We start from the raw sequence: 24,098 nt of genomic DNA, 5'->3' as shown, positions 1-24,098 counted from the left end.
ACATTTCTTATTTCTAGCACACCATATCTCATAACACAAGGCCAAAACATGAACTATAATATCCTCATCGACATCAATAATATTTTTCTCCAACCACTTATGAAAAGGAACGTACCTGGAATCATGCGAATTAAATATCACACCCAAAGAGGAAGCAAACCATATCTGCTTTGACCGCTGACATTCCATAAAGAGGTGTGAAATTGTCTCATTATGTTCTCCACAAAGAACACACAATGGATCGCTACTTATTCCTTTTTTAAACAGATCATTTTTTACTGGTAGTTTTTCATGTAGAATCCTCCAAGAAAAGTGGATGTGTCTTGGAATACTTTTTATTTTCCATAATTTTTTCCACACTTGGTGATTATTGTCCTGCATTGAGCTATGTGAGTCATTTGCTTCACGCCTTGCCTTTAAGAAATGGTATGAACTCTTCACAGAAAAATTAGCTGACCGTGAAGCACCCCACACAAATTCATCTTGCAATTGAGAGAAAGAAATTGGCAACTGAAGAATTTGTTGAGCCTCAAAAGGGAGAAAAATTTCATTAATTAAAGAAGCATTCCAACATCGAATATCATGGTGAATGAGATATGAGGCAAACATAATATCACAATTAGGGGGTTTAGGGGACCAAATCGTGTATCCATTTTGATAAGGAAGCCAATTATCCACCCATACATTAATTAGACGACCGTCTCCTACTCTCTAAATACCAGCTTTCTCAATAACATCCACTCGTGCTTGCAAAATACTTCTCCATGTATAACTTGGGCAGTAACCAGTTGAAGCTTTCAAGAAATTGCTTCTAGGAAAATACCTAGCTTTCAAACATTGTGAGATCAATAAGTCGTCGTTGTGCATAATACGCCAACCTTGTTTAGACAACATTGCGAGGTTAAACTCATGAAATGTTCGAAAGCCTATTCCACCTTTCTTTTTTTCCTTACATAATGTCTCCCATTTAATCCAATGAATTTTACGTTCACCTTGTTTACTACCCCACCAGAACTTACTAATCATACTTTCAATATGCTCACATAAACCCATCGGAAGTAGAAAACAGCTCATCACATACGTAGGAATTGCTTGAACCACTGATTTAATCAAAACTTCTCTCCCAGCAGTTGATAGAAATTTTTCTTTCCAACCTTTTAGCTTCTTCCACACCCTATCTTTGACAAAATTGAAAACTTGTTTCTTAGACCTACCAACAAAAGCAGACAACCCCAGATACTTTTAATGACACTCAACAGCCTTAATTTGCATCCAACCTTCGAACAAAATTTTACGATCATCAGGTACATTTCGGCTAAAAGAGATTTCAGATTTGTCCAAATTAATAAGTTGACCGGAAGCAGATTGGTAAGTATTAAGAATTTCTTGAATGGTCTGAGAATCTTGAAAAGAATCCCTACAGAAAATGAGGTTATCATCTGCAAAAAAATAAGTGATTAATTTTTGGAGCTCCTCTAGCAATTTGAATACCATGAAGGCCTTTTTCTGCTTGTGCCTTATTTAGAAGCCCAGAAAAAACCTCAGCACATAAGATAAATAGTTAAGGAGATAAAGGGTCCCCTTGACGAAGGCCTCGTTGAGGATAAAACTTCTGACAAGGGCTTCCATTCAACAAAACAGAGAAAGAAACAGTGGAAATACAATTGAAGATCAAGTTCTGCCATTTTATAGAAAAACCCATAGACTGAAGCACCTCAATCAAAAAGTTCCACTCGATACGATCATATGCTTTTGACATATCTAGCTTTAATGCCACACACCCCTTCTTGCCTTTTCTTTTTTTCCTCATATAATGAAAAGATTCAAAAGCTAGTAAGGCATTATCAGTAATTAAATGTCCCGGCACAAAAGCACTTTGAAATTTTCCAATGATATCCGGAAGAATCAATTTCAACCTATTTGCAATTGTTTTCGTAATTATTTTAAAAATGACATTGCAAAGAGAAATAGGTCGAAAATCACCTGGCACCTTCGGCTTCTTCTTTTTTGGAATGAGACAGATATATGTATAATTAATGTTGCTCGGATTTCCACCACCATTGAGAATCTAATTGTTGATAAAATAAAGCAGGCATTCCGTCCGGTCCCGGGGCAGCATGAGGCTTTAAATTTTTAGCGGCTAAGAAAACTTCATTTTCTGTGAAATCAGCTTCCAATATGTTATGCATAGCATCCGACAGTCTATCTTTGACCACTTGCACAGCTTCAAAAATTCTTTCAGGGTGACTGGTAGAGAAAAGATCCTGAAAGAAATCATTAAAAACTCTAGCAATGTCTTCCTCATCATTAAAATTTTCCCCATGATCATCACATATAGAATCCACCCAATTTGTACATTTTCTCTGAGAAGCTTTTTGATGAAAGAATTTTGTATTTTTATCTCCATGTTTTAACCACAAAGCACGAGACCTCTGAGCCCCCCAAATTTCTTCACTCTCCACCAATTCATTCAATCTAGCCTCAACTCGTCTGATTTCCGACATTACTCCCTCGTGTTGAGATTGTTTATTAAGATCATCCAATTTCTTTTGAGCAATTTTTATCTGATTGGGAACATCACCAAAACGATCCTTACTCCATTTAGAAAGATCATTCACACATTGATTAATTTTATCAGACATAGAATCCCCTGTCATCTCCCAAGAACCTTTCACTGCTTCCAAAATTCCACTATTGCGCAACTAGCATTCTTCAAAACGTTGTAATTTAAGAACGTTTTGTTTTTTCTTCGGCTTCCTAGAAGCAAGCCGCAACCACAAAGGTAAATGATCTGAAGCATACATAGTTAAATGCACCACTGAAGCCGAAGGATAGAATGATGACCAGGCTGGTGTAGCTACCACCCTATCAAGGCGAGCCTTAATATTAGAAGCACCATCTTGTTTATTATGCCAAGTAAATTTATCACCCTCAAAACCTAAGTCAGAAAGATTGTGATTTTGAAGAGTGTCCCGAAACATCGAAATCATTTGAGAGCTACTGAAATTTCCACCTTCCTTCTCATTCTGTGAAAGAATCAGGTTGAAGTCCCCCATGAGAAGCCACTTATCAATACTTTCCACCAATGCTAGCTGGTCAATTAACTCGCAGGTTTTATGCTTCATGTGAGTCTCCGGAAAACCATATATCCCAGTAAACCTCCATCTATCCTCTCCATCCTCAATGGCAATTAAAACATCAATATGGTTTTGAGAAAGAGATAATACCTCCACTTCAACTCCTTCCTTCCAAAACATTGCAAGACCACATGCGCATCTATTACCTTCTCCTGAACAACTAACAGCAACAACACCAGATAAGCCTTGAATATTTCAAAACTTATTCATCTCAAAGTCTTTTTTCTTAGTTTCAGATAGGAATACACATGTGGGATTTTTGTCTCGTAAGAGCTTTTTGAACGCACTAATTGTTCGTAGATTGCCAAGCCCACGACAATTCCAAGCTATGCAACTCATTAGTTGATAAACACAAAAAACTCCTTATTAAAAGGGAAAACAATACTCCTTATTAGAAGGGAAAATCAAAACTCCTTATTAGAAGGGAAAATCAATACTCCTTATTAAAAGGGAAAACCAAAAGTCCTTATGAGAAATTCATCGAACACGTTAAGGGCATCAGTACTTGAAGAGGGGACATGTTCGTGAATAATAACGGTGCCGATAAAGAAATTGGTGTGTATACCTGTAGTTATGCAGAAACGTGATTCGATTGGTTGATTTTGAGTTGGAATATGATAAAAAGAAAAAGCGTGATTCCTTATGGAAAGGTGGAAGAACGATGGTGTAGTTTACATGATAAAAGGAGGTTTAGTGCTCCTAGAAAAAATAGTAAAGGACTTTTCAAAAAGATTTGTTTAAATTTAGGATTATATAAATATATATATATATATATATATATATATATATATATATATATATATATATATATATATATATATATATATATTAGGTATCTTAAGCTTCTAAGGTCAAATATGACCTTTATATGCTGAATATAGGATAGAAACAAATATGATAATAGTTATACGGAGATATAAATAATAGAATGTGTGGAATTATGACGTGACCGCATATGGATTTAAGGGAATATTTTTTTCTTATCAATGGGAATACAAATAAACAAAACTAAGTTGTCAAGAAACTAACTCTCATTTTCTCAAAAAAAAAAAAAAAAAAACTAACTCTCATTGTATAACAAGAAGAGTATGATAAGACTTAAGAATGACAACAATCTGCATAAAGAAGCATCATGTTTAGCAAGTCAGTCCACACAAACATCTCCTTCACCATGTTAGGCCTACTTAAGGGAACACTTTATTACTATGTGGGGCTTTTTTTGTGTGTATTTTTTTGAAGGGATGTGGGGCGCTAATCGGAAGAACTAGATCACCTCCTGCAATTGTCTTTTGTCATCTATCCTGATGTAGATCCAATGGTTGAGAAACCATAAAGGAAAATAAATAATAATGTATTTTAGAAGGGAGGGAGGGAGAGAGAGAGAGAGAGAGAGAGAGAGAGAGAGAGAGAGAACATAAATATAATGGTTTAGATTAAGGCGGGACCACGTGCGACAAAGAGACAGCAGGAGATGATCTGAATTCCTAATGGAAAACCCTTTTTTATTCTTAGTTTATCGTAGTGGATGAGTGTTAACTTTCAAATGGTTGCACTTGAGATTTAATTATTAGTATTGGTATGCTCTTTTTGAGATCATGACAAACGTGTTGTGACACGACAAAAAAGTTAGGTTGTTTTCTCAGGGACACCTTTGATTTTTAAGTAATTTTTTGTCAATCTTCAAAGGTATCTTCATTCGGTTCATCACCATCTATTTTTTTCATCCTTTACCTTGTTTTGAAAGCATTAAGTATGATATTAATCTTCAAAGATATCTTCATTCGGTTCATTACCCTCGGCCGCCACACTTTGGTTATGGCCCAATTATGGAGTTTGTCCATGGGTTGAGATTTTTTTTGAAAGAATGGGTTGAGATTAACGTGTGATATGTGCCTTAATTTTATCCTTGTTGAGATGAATTCTCTCGCTATGGTTAATATGATCAACTCTCGAAAGACTCAAAACTTTCATTTGCTGCCCATCTTCTAAGAAGCTATTTCTTTCATAGACAACACCATTGTAACTACGAACTCAAGCATATTTATCGTGAGTTGATATCAGTTTGTTGATTTTCTAACAAATCTTGGTCATGCTGAGGAGCTTTTTTAGTTGAATTTTAAGTCTCCTCTCTTTCTTTATGTTAATTACTTATTACGATGAATGTTGTATAGGGTCATTTTTCCATCGTCTAGTTTCTTAGCCTTGTTGTTTTTTCCTTTATTGTAAAAATAAAAAAGAACTAGATACTATATCTTTTGTTTAATGTGCATCAATAACTAATAGAGGAAACAATATGAGTGGTATTAGTTAAAAAAAAAAAAAACTATATTAAGGGTCATTTAACTTAATTTAAAGTTTCATATTCGCGTCATATTGATGACTATTTATCTTGAAAAATTACTCGTGGTAACATATAAATGATTTTAGTTGAATAATTATTCGTATTTTTATAAATTTTAATTTTGGTTTTGGTTTTATTTAAGAGTCTAGTTATCATGCTAATTTAAAAAGATTTACATTGTCCATCAATCAATAGCAATTATGTATGCGACTTTAAACACGGTTAAGATAAAATTGAAATGTTTTTCTGGTCTAACAAATATGATAAACTGAAAGTGAAACACAATATCGGTGCATATGAATTAATTTTTTAAAAAATAATTTTCATTTAAAAAAAAATTATTAATAAAAAAAAATTATTAATACATCACACTCTCACTTTGACAAAAATATTATTTATCAATTAGTACACACAAATTAGAAAATAAGGTTGGGCTCTTTTGAAAAAAAATGCTATATATAAAAAATTATTGTAGATTATTCTTCCTTGGAACGTTTGTGCCAAAATGCTATAGAGGAAAAAAAAAAATTGTGGATTGCAGCATGTTTTACACGGTCATCATTGCAGCATGCTCGCATGAAGAAAAAAAAAATCATGAAGAAAAAAAAAATCTGGAAACTTAATTCTTTCTGCATACTTGATAAATGCTGGTTGCCAAAGGGCAACCATGCCTTCTATAAACCAATTGTTAATTTCCTCTCTACACACAAAATCTGCAATGTACTTCTGCATATCATCTCGAGATTAGAACAGTAGGCAGACATTCTTCATCTTTCAGTGTGATTTTTGCCAACCCATGCAAATGACTATTGAGACTTCAGATGAAGTGAGCTCAAAATGCTATTCACTTATGGTGTTACAGTTACTTACAAACCAGACCACAAATATACTAATGACTGGCCAGATAGATGAATCATTACCGACGAAGGATGAAGTTATAACCCTTTTGTCGAGTTTTAATTGGTTCATTGATTAGTTGGGTGAAACTTTACTAAAATTTCCCTTATACATACAGGTACCATTATTTGGTTTTATATCTGTTATGTCATTACCATGCATTACCAAACATATGATTCCAGGCTCTGTTGGTAAACATGACAAATTATCATAATAATATATTGATTGGGATACCTATAGTGCCCTCAGTTTTAAGTTGGACTCTATCTTAAAAGTTAAAACCCATTCTAGGTAATTTTTTGCGTGACTATGTGCTTCTCTATAGAGAATGTACCTTTTTTTTCCTTTTGGAAATTTTAGCAGATGCCAATAGGGTATGGAACCGTAGTTTATGATGCATTCACAACAGCACAATAGTACATGCTGACTGATTGATAAGGAGATTTACAGTATTGCAAAAATGAGGCGCAGGAGTGGTACAACTAGAACAAATCAACAACACTGGGATCATGCAACAAAATCATACAAAAAATAGTGATAGAAGTTTATCATCTTTATCTTTTCGTATAGGCACTGCAACGGTCGACAACCACATGCTTTCACTTTCTGATGTCACAATGGTATGTCTCATTCACCTCCATAAATAAGACTATAGTTCATATATATTTTTTTTAGAAGAATAATAGTGTGTATCAGTTAATTTTCTATTTAAATTATCTTCTTTAGTTAATAGCAGTTCGCAAACAGTTCATATTAATTCTGCAAATACAAGTAAACAGATGGAATCCACTCTAATACGACATAAGCATTGTAACTAAAATTGATAGTTTACCCCACCTTTCGACTCATTACTTTTGATGTTCAGCACAATGTTTCAAATCTCTGCATTAAGGACTATATTTAGTATTTTGGTAGCTACCATCCATGAATATGGTGCATGTAATGACTTGGACATGCATATCTTAGTGTTTCATATTAAACATCACTCATCTGATATAATTATTGGGAGTTGAAACAAGATATTTGAACGCTACTAATTATTTATTATGGTAACTCCCTCCATATCTTTCTCATTTATATATTCAGACTATAATCAATTAACCTGAATGTAAAAGTACAAGCTTTGGCACGCTCCTACAGACAATACCTGTGACTAGTACTTGTAATGCTTATGATGAATCATAAGAATGAAGAACATTCAAATGAAGCATAGGTAAACACTTCCAAGAAATTCAAGAGGTCTTTGGCTCGGAAGCCGTTTAGCTTGTTATAAATGGGTTCCCCCTAACATTCTGAGGTACGAACATACTTACAGAAACACAGTAAGAAACAAAAAGCATGCCATTAATACAAATGATTTATTGCACGAGGCCATTTTTTTTGCACAAGGCCCCAATTATTATTATATACATGGAGAATATTCGTTAAAAATCAACTCACATTATTATCATGTAAATGTAAATAAGGTCATCATTTACTAGCAACCGTAAGGTATGAGCCTGTGAAGCCCAAAAAAAAAAAAATAGGACAGAAAACCTTTGGAAGAAAGAGAACATGACTCAAGAGGATGGTCCGAATTATTAGATGGGGGCAGCACATGTTGTTCTAAAGTGACCTGTTTGATTGCAGCGACTACAGTGCACCACTCGCTTAACACGCCCGCGATCTTCTGCACGAACTCTCTTCTTTCTTGGTCGCCCAGGTGGTCTGAGTGATTTAGGCGGGTAAATAACAACTTCGAGAGCTTGGCTAACATTGGCATCCCCCTCAGACAACTCCTTCCAGAGAGATTTGTCAGGAATTGGATGTATGGTTTCTGAGTATGTTTTGCGATATGTTGCAACAGTGAAACAACTTTCTGTGAATCTATGAACATTTTGTCTGCAAGACAAAAGTGCTGCCACAGCATGAGCACAGGGCAAGCCATAAAGCTGCCAACCACGACAAAGACAGCAACGATTTCTTATATCAACTATATTAGTTCCCTCATGAGATATAACTTCAAACTCAGCTTCGTTGGCACGAAGAACCTGATAAGTACGTGCATGTTCAATAGCCTCTGTAACACGTCTCTCAGCAGAAGGAACAAGTACGGATGCCCACTGTATACTGGTTTCTCGGCGCTCATTGAACCAAGTCATCAGCTGCCTTCTAATGCATTCCAACATTTGAATTATTGGAAGCCCAGATGCTTCTAATATCCAACTGTTTAAATCTTCAACAATGTTGGCCGTTGTTTGACCAAACCTTTGCCCCTCAAAATAAGCCGTAGCCCACAGACGAGGTGGAATTCTTCGAATCCAATATGCAGCATCTTGTGATATCTCTTCAATTTCCAAAACTTTACCTTCAAATTCAATTATAGTAAGAGCATTGGCGGCTTCCCATAGAAGATTGACCAGCATGGTATTATTAAATTCCTTTCGGAAGCTGTCACTTAAGTGCCGCATACAGAATCCATGGAAAGCAGTAGGAAAATTTGCTTCAACGCCATCAACAATTCCCTGCTGTCTATCAGACAAAATAGTAAGCCTTGGCATGTTTTCAGTATTAATCTCGAGCAGGTTATGAAGTTCAGACAGAAACCACATCCAATTATCATCGTTCTCCTCGTCAACAACACCAAATGCAAGAGGAAAGAGAGCCCCATCACCATCAAACCCCGTAGCAAGAAGTAACGTACCAAGATACTTGCTCTTCAGATATGTTCTATCAAGCCCCAAGAGTGGTCGACATGCATTTAAAAAGCCATATATAGATGCTTGAAAAGAAATAAAGAGACGCTGGAAGCAATTATCAGCTGGATTTCCATAAACAGATGCAATACTGCCTGGGTTTGTGCGTTTCACTTGTGCACAGTATTGTGGAAGCAAGCGATACCCTTCTTCAAAAGATCCACGCATTGCAGCCATGATACGCTCCTTGCCTCTCCATGCTTGCTTGTACGATAAGGTGATACCGTGAACCCTATGAATCTCTTCCAATATCTCCTTTGGCTTGCAATTAGGGTTCTCCTTCAACCTTTGCTCCACAGAGCTAGCAACCCACTGAACTGAAGCTTGCTGATGACCAAGATGAGAAATTCCTCCACATGTATGACTCTCATGAATTGTCCTGATAGTAAAAGTTGGAACCCCTGGGAGCTTTGCCGCATGAATGCGCCAGGGACAACCCTCACTAGCACATTTGGCAGTAAAGCGTGTCTTGTCGGATTTTATAGTCTGCATCTCAAAGTGCAGAGCAATTGCTGTATCCCTCAATGCTCTTCGGCAACTCTTGACATCAGGAAATTCTTGGCCTACCGACAATTCATAAGTTGGAATCACATCAACTGTACGAGCCTGAACTACATGAGGTGTAGAAGAAAGCATATACTGTGACTGATAAACAACCATGGCGTTGGCAGAATCAATGCTCATTTCGGGATTCTGAACCACAGCCAGGTCCATGCTCTCATCAAATCCTTGGGTTTCTGAAACAGTCAAATCATTGTTGTCCGATAGGACCAACTCATGGTTTTGTCCAGGAAAGGACAACTCATCGTTTCCATCATGCTCAGGTTTTTGATCCATGGCCATCTTATGGTCACGCTCATGCTCGTAAGTTTGACCATCACCACCTTCCTGGTCATGGTTTTGTTCCAACCCGAATTCATGTTCATCGGCGTGTTCAAAGCCCAGTTCATTGTTATGGGCTGATCCCATTTCCAACACATGATTCTCGCCAAGTCCCAAATTTTGATTATGGTCAAGCACTGATTGCTGGTCATGACCATGTACCAAATTATGACTTTGATCAAGCATAATATCATGATTAGCCATTGAAGATATAAATCGCAACTCCGACAACAACAAGAACCACAGTTTACAATACAAATAACTGTTTTATGGCTGTGACATTATTGCAAGATCCTACATAGAACAAAAAACATGTCAGAAAAAACATATAAATTCTCTTCTCTGTTCAGCTTATGAATGTTAAAAATCGTGAATTGTATGCATTAACATCGAAAAAACAACTGAAGATCAACATGAATCTACTTTGTAAGTGAGTGAACATAAAAATCACACCTTCACGACCTAAAATGGAATTGATAATAAAAATGAAAACTTTATTAAAACCCATGAAAACTATTAACAAAATAAATATTCAAATAACGTAAATTACCAGAGGGGCTTCACCATATCACAAAAGGGTAACGAACCATGATGGGAAAAAACATGGTGGTGAGAAGTTACTAGAAGCGGATGAGAGAAGGGAAAAAGGGGTTTTGAGTTTGAAAAGGGGTTGATGGGAAAAAATGGCGGGGAAGTGGGAGAAAATCGGAAATAGTGCAGAAGAAGGGTAAGAAGGAGAAGATTGGAGAAAGGGTAATGAAATTGTGAGGGTTGAGAAGGGAAAATCAAGATCTGAGGCTATGCAAAAAAGGGGGGTATTTAGGTCAAACAAATGCAACCTCTTTTTTCTTCACAATCGTGGAATTACTGTTTTCTCCTCTTCCACTATGTTACTAACTCTATTTTTTATTTTCAATTAATTTTCTTATGTTTTTCTTTTTGGTATTAATCCTTTTGGTTACTTAAGAATTCATCTTAAATTTTCTCAAATAATTTATTTTTTGGTGAAGCTTATCGATCACATATGATCTAAAGTGAACCAAAACGATGAGTAATAGATGGAAGTCTTAGTGCGAGACAATTTTTGACGCAATGGAAGCGGTTCTTTAATGCGGTGGAGAAGATTCTCCATTGAAGGAAAAAGAACTTGCAAAACAAGTTAACACTCAAGTAAGTAAGGAAAACGAGGAAAAAAAAGTGTATAAAATTTGCGAAAATATGAGTGTACCTCTAGTGTGGCATGGAGCCCCACTTATACAACATAGCACAATTGTAGCTAACTTTGTGAAACCCACCGAAATATGTGAAAAACCTTTATAGATTATATGTACGGTCATGATTGGAAGAGATGCGCTATTATGCGGTGAAATATATAAAAATTCAATTGAACTTATAGCATTGTAACAGTTGCATGAAACTTTCTTAAGTTCTATGTTTTTAGAGGGAAATACATGAAACTTGTTGAGTTCTCTTGAGCTTCAATGCATTAAATGAAAATAAAACTATCTAAAGAATTTGAAGTCTCGGTTGAGTGACATTTACAGCTTCGATGAGTTATATAAACACTTTTTCTAACACTTTTAACATCCCTTCAATGTTTTACATAAAAAAATTACTCTAAAAATTAACAAATTATTTGGTAAAAAAAAAAAAAAGTATCTTAGCGCGCTGAAAATTCTCTTGTTTCCAGCATGGTGAGGTGATAAAACCAAAAGCAGCTACTAGCTTCAACTCAACGCAGTTACATTACACTCTCAACTATAAATCCTTTCCGTTCATCTTCCATCGTTAATCAAAGAACAAGAACAAATTATTGTTAAACCCTAAAAACCAAAATCACTCACCTATTTTTCCTATGCTTCACATCGTCCCTACTGTGTCTTCACGGCACACTTCCACTTCATTATTTCCCTTCAAATCCACTCATTCTCCTCCTTCTTCTTCTTCTTCTTCCTCATTCGCCTTCAACATGGAACAGCCTAATCTTTTATCCTTCAAGCTTAAACACTCTCACCAACCCCACCAAGCAAATGCTGCAGTTTCTCCAAGGTTAATTAATTAAATAAATTTTACATTTTTATTACTGGGTTTTCTCATTTTACTTCTTTTCACAACAACCCATTAGTAAAGTTTGAATTTTTATTATTGGGTTTTGTTTAATACTTGTTTTACGAGCAACCCTTTTCCCCTTTTGTATTGCACCTGTCACAAATTATTAATGTAATAATGTTGTGTGTGTAGGAATGAGGAATCAGTTGTTCATGGACCATCTGAAACGGTTGTTGGGGTTTTGGGTGGTGGTCAACTCGGTCGTATGCTTTGTCAAGCTGCTTCTCGGATGGCAATTAAGGTTGTTGTTTTAGATCCTCAAGAGAATTGTCCGGCTAGTTCGTTCTCGCATCATCACATGGTTGGAAGCTTTGATGACAGCGCCACAGTACAGGAATTTGCAAAGAGGTTTGTTCATGTTACTTTGAATTATGTCATTTGACTCATATTCTCTTTATGTATGTGTGTATGTATCACTTAATTGAAATAATGTGTGTGTATGTTGGTTTGAAATGGTGTTCAGGTGTGATGTTTTAACGTTTGAAATTGAGCATGTCGATGTTACTACATTGGAAAAACTTGAGAAACAAGGTGTTGACTGCCAACCTAAAGCCTCTACTATACGAATTATTCAGGTATTATATTGGTGGAGTTTTAAAAGATTTTGGCTGCTGAGAAAAAAACGAACAACTTCATGTTTTTAGCCTTTATAGTGAATTGTCCGTGGTTTGGCTGCGAGCATATATTATGTGGAATCCCTGGCAACCACATTTCCCCCTCCCCGTCTGTGTGTGTTTGTTTGAGTATGTGTTGGCCACTATGCCATTAGTAAAAAGAAAGCCTTTTTAGTGAAATCATTTTGCACCCTGCATAGACTTGCTAGTTTTAATATTTTTTACAGTAACAATAATGCAGATGTCGAACTCTGAATGATTTCCTTGATCGGATTATTCAATATATTACAGGATAAGTATCAGCAAAAGGTTCACTTCTCTCAGCATGACATTCCACTTACTGAATTTATGCGGGTTTGTACTGTTTTTCTCAGTTGCATTAGTGTTTGAAAATTCATTTTTAGGATTCTAATTGACTGCGTGAAAAAATACATTGAACAGTTAGATGATCTTGAAGGTGCTAAGAAAGTAGGGGAACGTTTTGGATATCCTCTTATGATCAAGAGTAGGAGATTAGCTTATGATGGACGGGGAAATGCAGTTGCAAAAAATGAAGAGGAGCTGACTTCTGCTGTGAATGGTAATTAGTTTTTAACAAACATATTTATGCATTTTTGAGAAAGTGAGAATAGGAAAAAATTATCTTTGAATTCATACGGGCCCGTCTTTCATTAGCCCGAACTAGAAGAAAAAAGGCCTTCTGCCTATTTGATGGATGCAAACTTCTTTTATTTATTTCTTCTCTAACTCCCCCCCAAACTATGCAGCTCTTGGAGGATTTGATCGTGGTTTATATGCTGAAAAATGGGCACCTTTTGATAAGGTCAGTATCTAAGTCCTGTCGTTGACTGCTGATGGTATTTTTCAGTTCATGGTTCACAAATTGTATGATGTAAACCAATATTTCTGGCGTTAAGCCAACACATCTTGAATTTATGTCTGTTCTATACCATGCCTGCACCACTTGCTAATCGCTCTTAATATTAAATCTTCTTGGTCCCAAAAAATATTTAATTACATTTCCCGGTACTTTCATCCGACTGGTTTATTTCAAGCATGGTTTTTATTCCAAGAAAGGTCTTTCCTGTCTTAAAAATCCCACACTTTGTCATGTTCTTGAATGATTTGATGAATTTTCTTGCGTTCTATGTCTTAAATTAATGGCAGGAACTAGCTGTCATTGTGGCGAGAGGGAGAGACAATACAATTTCATGCTATCCTGTCGTTGAAACTATTCACAGGTAACATGCTCAACAGGTACATGTTATTATTGTGGAATATTAAAAAAATCCCAAACCAAATTCAAAACTTAGATTATGGTAAAATTGATCAATAATGTACCATTTCAGCTTCCTTATACATCTGCTTAAGGATTTATCTTTTGTTCCAGGGACAACATATGTCACATAGTTAAGGCTCCAGCAGATGTAAAATGGAAGATTAGGGAGCGGGCCACTGAAGTTGCTTTCAATGCCGTTAACTCTTTAGAAGGTGCTGGTGTGTTTGCCGTTGAATTGTTCATGACTAAGGACGGAGAGGTTGTTGATTTATTTCTTCATCAACTCTGGACTTGCCTCAATATTTTATTCTTCTAGAATAGCTTCTTTGTGTACTAGTAAATTTTTATGCTCCTGCAAATGCATTGTGCTGTTTGTTATTCCAATGACATTGATTGTACATGTGTTTCTCAACAGATTTTATTAAATGAAGTTGCACCTAGACCTCACAATAGTGGGCACCACACAATTGAATCGTGCTACACCTCACAATACGAGCAACATTTACGGGCTGTTGTTGGTCTTCCTCTGGGTAATCCATCAATGAAAACTCCAGCTGCTATCATGTACAATATATTAGGTGAAGAAGAGGTATTTACTAATGAACTATTTATTCTCATTATCATATGCTGAAAATGTAAAAAATGAATAGCAGTGTAGTTAATTCTGTTATATTCGTGTTCAGAGGATAGCACAGTTGGCAATTAAACACTTGTTCAGTTATCACTGTTTAAGAGTCTAATCCATCAAATCTTAATGATTTTAGGGGGAGCTTGGATTTCAATTAGCTCATCAATTGATGAAAAGGGCATTGACCATCCCCGGTGCTTCCGTTCATTGGTATGATAAGCCAGGTAAACTTTTAGTTAAACAACAATTTTAGGTTGCTCAGTTCCTTCTAGTTTGTTACTTTTGGTAACCTGTATGGCTAAATATATAACATTCATTGTCATGACAATGTGTCAGAGATGAGAAAACAACGGAAGATGGGCCACATAACAATTGTTGGGCCTTCCCTAAGCAATCTTGACGGCAACCTTGCAACAATAGTAGAAGGCAAAACATTAGATGACAAGACTGCAGGTTATTGGCACAAACTTCTTCCCACATTTTGTAAATGAAATTGCTAGTGGCTGATGATTGGAGAGAATCAAATAAAATCATGGAAATGTTATATTATTTGTCTTGTCAATACGTTACTTTTAATTGCCCTTTATTTTTCTATCCACTCTTCGGCAAAGATCGAAACCACTACTCTTTATGTTGCTATATTTGAATTTTTGAAATTAAAACCGTTATTCCCATACGTAATTATGCTTTCTTTTGTTTATTAAAATGTAGTTGCTCCACGTGTGGGGATCATAATGGGCTCTGATTCAGATCTGCCTGTTATGAAAGATGCTGCTGAAATTTTGGAGAAGTTTGGTGTGCCTCATGAGGTAAGATTGTTTAAATTTACCATAGGGAGGGGGGCTGTCCTGTGTCATGTTGTTTATCCTTACCTAGGTTTACACATATCAAATTTCAGGTGGAAATAGTTTCAGCACATCGAACTCCAGAAAAGATGTTTTCTTATGCCTCGTTTGCTCGCGAACGAGGCATAAAAGTTATTATTGCTGGTGCTGGTGGTGCAGCTCACTTGCCTGGTAAATTACTTTAATTGTTCTTTGTACAATTTCCGCAAAGATCAACTGTCTTTATTGCATTAATTATTGATTAAGTTTTCAAATCTCAGGTATGGTGGCTGCGATTACTCCCTTGCCTGTAATTGGTGTTCCTGTGCGTGGTTCTTCCCTTGACGGAGTTGATTCACTCTTGTCAATTGTCCAGGTACATTTTTCAGTTGTCTTTACATATTCGATGCTTATTTTCTGTGCTACACATAATTTCTTCTGATGTTCTTTAAGATTGCTTTTCTAATGAAATAATATAATATTAAGTTATTAAGTATTATGTTTGTGAATCTGGTATTATTGCTTCTTTTTAAAAGATTAAGATCAATATTGTTTTGAATCGAGATCCTTGTGAATGAAGGATTTTATGTCAATGTCTCTTGTTGGTTGACAAAAGGACTATAAATGAAATTTGTATTATGGATTCCTTCTATAAATTATGTCTATGGTCTATACTATTTCAAAGTCTCTTCCACTATCTAGAACTTGGCCTCACTAAGGAGTCTAGTAATTTTAAGAATGTCGATATTTTTCAGATATTGTTTGTAAATGAAAGATGCATTTTGTACAAGACCAAAAAATGACGAGTAGATGTTTGCTTTTAAAAGAAACCATGCTGTGTTTTCAAAAACAGATTGTGTTTTTAAACGTAATTTGTGAAAAGCATAAACAATTTCAAGGAATTGATTATCATGAGTTTAGCAACACCTGATTCCTGAAGCACTTAAGAGTTCATTCTAACTTTCAGTCGTTAACTTAGTTTTTAAAGGTGGATTTTCAATCACTATACTTGTTGGGTGTTTTTCCTTGCTTTATTTACGTATATGCTTTTAGCAAAAGTGAGTACATGACATGAATGAACCAAAGACGTAGAATCATTGCAAGATAGACTGATGAATGTTCTAGCTGACTAACCATGGTTCTTCTCTAATGTAGCAATAGGAACTTTTCGCAATTACATAAAGCTTACACATTATGTTTCATGTCGTCATTTCTTACAAACGAATACGATTGTTGTGTGTGCAGATGCCAAAAGGTGTCCCTGTTGCCACTATTGCAATTAACAATGCAACTAATGCTGGTCTGTTGGCAGTGAGAATATTGGGTGTTGCTGATGAAAATCTTGTGTCAAGGTTTGCCTCTCTCCCTTTTTGTGATTTTGCGATATAAAATTTGTATATTGAAATGTAAAATTCACTCACAACAAGAAAGAAATCAAAAAATTATTTTACACTTTCCGCATGTTGACATGACATTTATAATATCGTGCAGGATGAGCCAATATCTAGAGGACCAAAAAGAAAGCGTCCTGCAGAAAGGAGATAAGTTAGAAAAACTTGGCTGGAAATCCTACTTAAATAGTAGTAGTTAGTTGAACCCATTAATTTGGTGATTCTTTTGGGTCTACTCATTTTTGGAAAACTACAAAATTTTGATAGACATTTGATACAGAGGGTGTTTAGACCCGGGGTATCAATAAGTATATTGAGAATCGACAAGAAATGTTATGTAAGCATACATTATATTTTGTTTGCTAAAATTATATATTTCCTATTGCTAACATGTAGCTGAAGAGAAGAAAAATATTGTCAAGCTGATGAGTCTAGAGTTTGCATCTATTTGTTATTCCACTCATTGTTGTAATGTAATGTTATTTATAAAGGTTTCTGTTAGTGAACAACGAGATTAAACACATATAGTTGAGGCCAAATTATGGCTATAGCATTAGCGACTTTCATTTGTATGTTTGATTTACTATTTGGACATGTTGCAAGCCATTTGGTGGTTGGTTCATCGCTTCCAGTAGCTTTTATAGTGGTCTGTTACATGTCTGAGGTAGGTTTCTCAATTTGCATGGCATCCAAAATGTCATGAGAATGACCACAGGGAATAATGTAGGGGAACGAGTTTGCATGGCTTCCAGTATTTTTTAAGAGATACAGCACGATCGGAAGTAAAAAATGTGAGAGGGAAATGACATCTAAAAGAATGAGAGGTAAAATACATATGTCAATACATAACTTTAAACGTTCATATATTTAATTATCTAAAGTAAAAAATTATAAAAATTTAATATTTTGAAAATATTTATCGAGATAAATCGAACAACATATTATAAGTAAGTCATGTGAATAGTATTTTGAAACTGAGGAAGTAACATCAAACTATAGGGGTAGAGGTGCAATTGAGGGGGGGTATGATGTAAGATTTTCATGAAACTTATTGGACTGTATGAAACAGAAAGTGCTTAACCCAAGTCCATTCTCAACTCCGGACATTATACCCCATACCCCTACATTTATACCTTCACCCTACAAATCACCAAAAATTCCAACTTTGCCCTTTGTATTATTTAACATTTTACACCTTTATTTTTCATCTTCACTTTTAAAATTTCATATCCAACATGTGTTCACCCCTACACGAAAAACACAACTGAAACCTGAAAACGGATAGAATCATTTACAGTGTGTGAATGTCCGGAAAACAATCCAACATTTCTGAAGAAAAAAAAAACATGATAGTTAATAATGAAAAAATAGCATTGGAAAAAATAATAACAACCTAAAAAGCAAAAACTAAACAAAACATGGAAAAGAAAAAGAAAAAAAAAACTTCGGAAAACATGACATGAGTTTTCCGTATACCATTAAACAACTTAAACACTATTTTATTGCCCTCAAATCATTATTGCCCTCAATTAATCAACAGGACCGGCCACTCCACCTTTCCGGCACGGCAAAAATTGTGTTTTGTTGTGTTTAATCTATTGCAGAAGCGGGGTTCCACAACAAACTTGCCACCATCGCCGTTGCAACACTTTCGTCGTACCGTCGCCATTGCAAAGACAATTGTAGTCGCCGTAAAACAAACTACACACTGCAAATTCCAACCACAACCTCTTTGCTGATTGTGTCCCTCTTGGTCTAATTTGTTTAGATAGATCTGTTTTTATTTCAAACACCGATTTGTTTATTATTCTAAATTAGTCCAACGATTATGGAATATTTTATTCACTTCCAATTATGGAATTGTACAGAAAAACTTTGATTTGGGTATTGAATTTCTCGGAAAGGTTTTGCAGGGTGAATTTTGGGTGGGGTGAAATGAAATAACAAAAGGGTAAATATGACATTTTCAATGATATGTAGGGGTAAAGGATTAAACGCAGGGGTATAAGGTATAATGTCCCTCAACTCCGCAGAGTGACACGCGTTGGCTTGGTTGACAGAGTCTATGAGCTTAACAAAATAACACGGCAAGTATAAAAAACGTAATGAAAAGCTTAGGAAAATAGTGTGATGTTTGAACGTGAAATTAATAATATCATTTGTAAGACTCGTTCAATTCAACTAGGACTGTAATTGAAAGGAAATTTCGTAAGAGTGTTTAATCCCAAATATTTCAAGCCGTGTATATTCAGTCAAAGCAAATATCCTACGACTTAAATCACACACACCTTACTTTAACATATATAAACTCCTTCATCATACACCTCTAATGTCACAATACTCCATATATAATTTCATCATTTTCTCTTAATATTCTTTATTGTTTGTTTGGTTTTGTTACTCCATCACAAATAATGGGTTGCTACATGAAAATAATGTTAGTATTCACAACAATAATTCTGCTACTGGGTTCACAACAAATAAGGGCAAGGCCATTATTAATAGAGAAGCAATTTTTATTGTTGCAGAAAAATGTAGCAATACAGTCATTACAAAGAGGTCCCGTGCAAGGTTCACAAACAAATCCTTGCTCGACAGTTCCCGGACGCAGCCGTGGACGCTGCACTTTAGCTGATGTGAATGTCGCAGGCCGTGTTGCGCAACCACCACCACCACAACCACCTATCCAACCTTAGGTGTGATGTTTGGTGCAATTTCCACTAATTAACATCAGCTAGCTGTTGTGACCCAAAAACATGTCACAAGTTTTATTCACATAGTAGTTGTTTATGTGTACATAAATTTGTTATAGGCAATACTTTTTCAATTCAACTAGATATATACATTTCATTCTTTTGTCAAACAAGAATACATATACTTTGTAAGATAATCATTTACAATCAATACTAATAGTCAATTTTCTATATCTACATATTCTAATAACTTTTATTCGAATTGTTAAGGAATTTTGGATTGATTTTTGTTTGTACAGTAGTTCATCATTTACATTTTCAAATTTGCGGGTTGTCATGCATGGATACTCTGTTTATTACAATTGATGCTGCATGATATAGAGTTATAAACTTCTTTTCTCCCCCCCCCCCCCCCCCCCCCATGTTCTTACACACCACCTCTTTATTTATTTTTTGGTGAAATTTTTTAGCGGTCCTTTAAGTTTGACCCTAATTTTTTGGACCGATCCTTTATGTTACATATTTTTCTTTCCCGAATTGGTCAATTGTGTTACACTTTGTTTACCTTGTTAGCCTTAAGTTTTCTTGCATCGTTGTCCTTTATGTTATATTTCATGATTATGTGAGCCATAACTTTTGTTCCACATTAAGAGATAAGCGACGTTGAGGAGCTTATTCATCACGCCTTACATTAGAGATGAGTAACTCACTATTTTACGTTCGTGAATTCGAAGTATTGCTCCTGAATAAAGATAAACGAAGAAGTGAAAGGAGAGAAGAAAAGGAGGAATCTAACACATGTAACATTCAATTCAAATGTCACACATACACTTTTTTTAAATGGAACTTGTTTAAAAGGTTAATAATACAAACAAATGCAAAAATGGAAAGAAAAAAAAACTTAAAAACTAATCCAAAATAAGGGTTATACTTAAACAAATCTTGGAGTGATCGAGTGTCTCAGAATGGAGAAATATTCAAGATTGTCACCCATGATAAGAAAAAAAAAAAACATGTTGGTTATTTGCATGATAGAGTTTAGAGGAGTTCAAACTTGGACGAGTAAGCATATATCAATCAATGGTTGGTAAAGAAGTTCTTTTTGAAATCGATTGTTCAAGTGATCCCCACATATTGTACGAGTATTTTGTTACTCTTAAGTCATAACCACTTTAAACTAGCATTTGGAAATGATGATTAATTTGTTTTGGTAGGGTATGGACAAGAATTTAGGTAGGGGTCAGGGGCGAAGGGCTTCAAAGGGATGGGGTAGCATTGGCTACCCCAAGAGAAAAAAAAATCTTGAATAACTAGCATAAGTTTAATATATAGCTACCCCATGAATATATTATTTGGCTACTCCAAACAATTTTGTTGGTTCAAAGAGATATTATATTAACAAAAATTGATAATCTATTTAGTTTAGTGTCAATATGGATAAATTTGTCTTCTTAAAACTCCATAGAGCTCATCTTTTACAAATAACTATTGTTAACTTTTATTTTCTTCGTTGTTGTTTCATTAAATATAAGTAAAAAAATATTGTGAATTTATTTTACTTATCGATTAAGTTTAATATATTAGTGTTCACAAAAAAAAGGTTAATATATAAGTTTGTAAAATATTTTTTATTTCTTCTTTATATTGGCCCCCTCGCAAAAAATTTACTAGCTTCGCCGCTGGTAGGGGTATTGACTGGTCTGTTTGGAGAAACTTACAATTAAGCACGGAGGAATGAATGAGTTTTGGACATTTCTATGACTGAAGAGTTGCTTATTTATTTCAAAGGTTTGTGAAGACTTGCTTGTGGGGGATCTTACTCATCACGGAATTAAAATTTGGTATATAAGTGTGATTTCTGATTTCAGCCCTTCAGATTTCTACAACCAGGGGAAGATAGATAGACAACGTAACCATAGCAATAACCATGGACATCAGACCAGACAGTTCGGTCGAACACTCGTGAGGATGAGCTCAAATACAATGTAGATGCCTAGTATTTCGTGATGCTTTTGCAATTATTATCATATTATTTTTGATACATTTTCATTTATATAGTCCTTCGTAATGCTTTCACAATTAAGTTTTTCGTTAGATATAATGTATGTGTCACACGATGTAAAAACAACTTTGTTTTTTTATTAGGTTTGGTAATCTCTTTTTAAATCAATCAAATTAATAACTGTAAATAATGTGTTCTTATAAAACCTCATTTTATTGTTCCTCGGGCAATACCATGATATATGGTGTAAAGATGGGAAGAAAATTACAAAGGTGTGTGGGGGGCATTAGCATTAGGTCACATGGTGAAGGACAGAGATAAGGGAGAAAAACAGTAGTACTAACTGCACATAAGAGCCAAAAGTCGTGAAATGCAATGCAAATAGTTTGGTCTTTGTTCCAGAAGTGGACCATGCATGATGTGATTGGTTTGCAAAGTACGTTGTAACTAATGCAAAAGCCACTGTGGTATATGTTGTTCACATTGCAACCAACACCAAACGCATTCAAGTGTTTGTTTCATCAACACCTACATTTCACTATGGTACTTTTTCTTAGCAGTTAAAATACACTTTTACGGCAACTGAGTGGTGTGTTTGAAATTCGATTCTCAATCTTTGTATATTTTAATGTATTATTTTTATTAATTGAGTTATGTTCACAAGAACCTATAGTACTCCCTCCGTCCCGGAATAACTGACCCATTTTCTAAAAAAAAGTGTCCCAAAATAACTGACTCATTTCAATTTTCAATACAACTTTCATCATTCCCAATACAATATAACACTAAATAATACTACTTTTATCATTCTCAATACAATATATTCCACTTTCCCCTTTATTTATACACTTTTCTTAATCTGTGTGAAAAACCAAAGTAGATCAATTATACTGGGACGGAGGTAGTACTATTTTTTACTAGATAAATATATGCTCAAATTAAATATTTATTCCTTTTATTTATGATTATTTTTCATTTTATTAACATGATTTTTTTCTTTTACTTTTATTACCCTAAAATTTTGTTCTATACAGAAAGGGAGAGAGCGCGTGAGTGATATTGATTTTTGAAGAAAGGGTGAGACCCTACAGAGAAAGGGAACATATGGCTGAAAAGACAGGATTGGAATTTATGCACACAAATCAATAGACACACCCTAACCATCCATCATGTTTGAGGACCACCTATCTTGCTTTTTCAGATTTGACTCCATTTCCATTCATACATAATCCAACACACTGTTATATGTCTGCTTGGACCAACGGTAAATAAAAATACACATCGAAATACAGGGCAGTTGTTTGGGGAGTGTAAAGAGTTCAATCGAGCTAGGCCTTTTAAAGTGATGGGTCTCAAGAAAAAATTATTGTTCAATATTTCTATCCGCACTCAAAAAAGAAAAATAAACATGTTTCATGTTTCAATTTTTAAGTTATAAAAAACACGTCTTTAGTAAAAATAATTGCTAATTTGGATTTCGGTGGCTAATAATCATTATACGAGTGTTATTTTCAATTGAAATAGAAGATTAATCTTTTAAAAAAATTGTGCGTTTTTTTGTTAGGGACCTATTATTACTATTAGAGCCGAGCCTCCAGTTTAACAGGGACGGCCTGTCGAAATACAAATGCTATAACATTATATTTATCTCACTTTTGCTTATTTTGTTTGTAAAATCTCTTTTACTTTTTATTTTTGTATAATTTACCTGCGCTTTAAAAATATACATAAAAATCAAAGACATCGTATTTGTTGCCATTATTTATTTAAAAAATGAACTACAGTAATTAGATGTGCGGAGCAGTTTGAATTGGTTTAAAGGCAAATATTTATCTGATTTAAGGATGAAATCACACAGGACTTGGTTTGGGTGATTCATTTTATAAAAAATAATATGGTCCAATTTCTTATTTCTGTATTCATTGGTCTTTGAAATATCGAAATATGCTATATCAAAACAAAGTTATATCATGTCAAGAAAATATGGCATTTGCCATTTGGTATGGGCAAGTCAATATTTTCCCACCTTAGGCCAAATGACTTAAATATTTTCTATATATTGGTCTTGATTTAAATATTTTCTTATAACAAACAATATATTGGTCAAAGGTTTAATTTATAACTTTTGTGTATGGAAAAAAATTGACGGAAGGGAATCCACCATACCTACTTTCTAACCAAAGTAATCAATAGAGAAAACGAATCAAGGATGATGAAGATATTTGTTGGCTGGGGTTTGAACCCCAAACCTTACATATATTATGCATTGTCTCTACTAATTAAACTAAGCTCACGAAGACGAATCTTTTGTCATGTAAAATATTACATCTGTTCATAAATATAAACAAAATGTGTTTAAAAAAATTGTTGAATCTCAAAATAAGAACTCACTAGATATGAATAATTAATCTCTCAAAAAAAAAGATATGAATAATTAAGTCCTCTCAAAATAAGAACTCGCTACATATGAATAATTAAGTGCTTTCGTCACATTTTGAATTCCATAAGAAATATTTTCTCTCAAACAAGTCAACATTAATGCGAGCTTAGAGAATAATTTAATGAA

At 34.7% G+C, this 24,098-nt stretch overlaps 3 protein-coding genes across 3 annotated transcripts; 1 reads left to right on the top strand and 2 right to left on the bottom strand.

Moving 5' to 3' along the window:
* Positions 1 to 2,033: 2,033 nt before the first annotated feature.
* On the bottom strand, positions 2,034 to 3,257 carry LOC146957086 (uncharacterized). The gene is made up of 2 exons (XM_085750027.1): positions 2,817 to 3,257; positions 2,034 to 2,702 (listed from the first exon to the last, which is right to left on the bottom strand). Exons 1-2 carry the CDS (start codon positions 3,255 to 3,257, stop codon positions 2,034 to 2,036), a joined length of 1,110 nt encoding a protein of 369 aa, XP_085606153.1.
* Positions 3,258 to 7,714: 4,457 nt separating this feature from the next.
* Positions 7,715 to 10,765, bottom strand: LOC146957085 (uncharacterized). The gene is made up of 2 exons (XM_085734000.1): positions 10,543 to 10,765; positions 7,715 to 10,286 (listed from the first exon to the last, which is right to left on the bottom strand). Exon 2 carries the CDS (start codon positions 10,194 to 10,196, stop codon positions 7,956 to 7,958), a length of 2,241 nt encoding a protein of 746 aa, XP_085590126.1. The 5' UTR covers positions 10,197 to 10,286; positions 10,543 to 10,765; the 3' UTR covers positions 7,715 to 7,955.
* A 961-nt stretch (positions 10,766 to 11,726) lies between these two features.
* On the top strand, positions 11,727 to 17,459 carry LOC146957084 (phosphoribosylaminoimidazole carboxylase, putative / AIR carboxylase). Its single transcript, XM_085734010.1, has 16 exons — positions 11,727 to 12,041; positions 12,234 to 12,449; positions 12,565 to 12,676; positions 13,007 to 13,069; positions 13,157 to 13,295; positions 13,483 to 13,538; positions 13,883 to 13,956; positions 14,106 to 14,253; positions 14,410 to 14,583; positions 14,759 to 14,846; positions 14,959 to 15,075; positions 15,334 to 15,431; positions 15,521 to 15,638; positions 15,728 to 15,822; positions 16,692 to 16,798; positions 16,938 to 17,459. The coding sequence occupies exons 1-16, from the start codon at positions 11,848 to 11,850 to the stop codon at positions 17,035 to 17,037; spliced, it is 1,899 nt and encodes a 632-aa protein (XP_085590136.1). The 5' UTR covers positions 11,727 to 11,847; the 3' UTR covers positions 17,038 to 17,459.
* The last annotated feature ends 6,639 nt before the right edge of the window (positions 17,460 to 24,098 follow it).

Source organism: Medicago sativa, chromosome 1 (genome assembly GCF_051527215.1).
Source record: "Medicago sativa cultivar Bolivia chromosome 1, Bolivia_mono, whole genome shotgun sequence".
In the NCBI taxonomy this organism is placed as follows: domain Eukaryota; kingdom Viridiplantae; phylum Streptophyta; class Magnoliopsida; order Fabales; family Fabaceae; genus Medicago; species Medicago sativa.
Note: the sequence above shows the minus strand (reverse complement) of the source record. Positions and strands in the feature narration are given on the sequence as shown.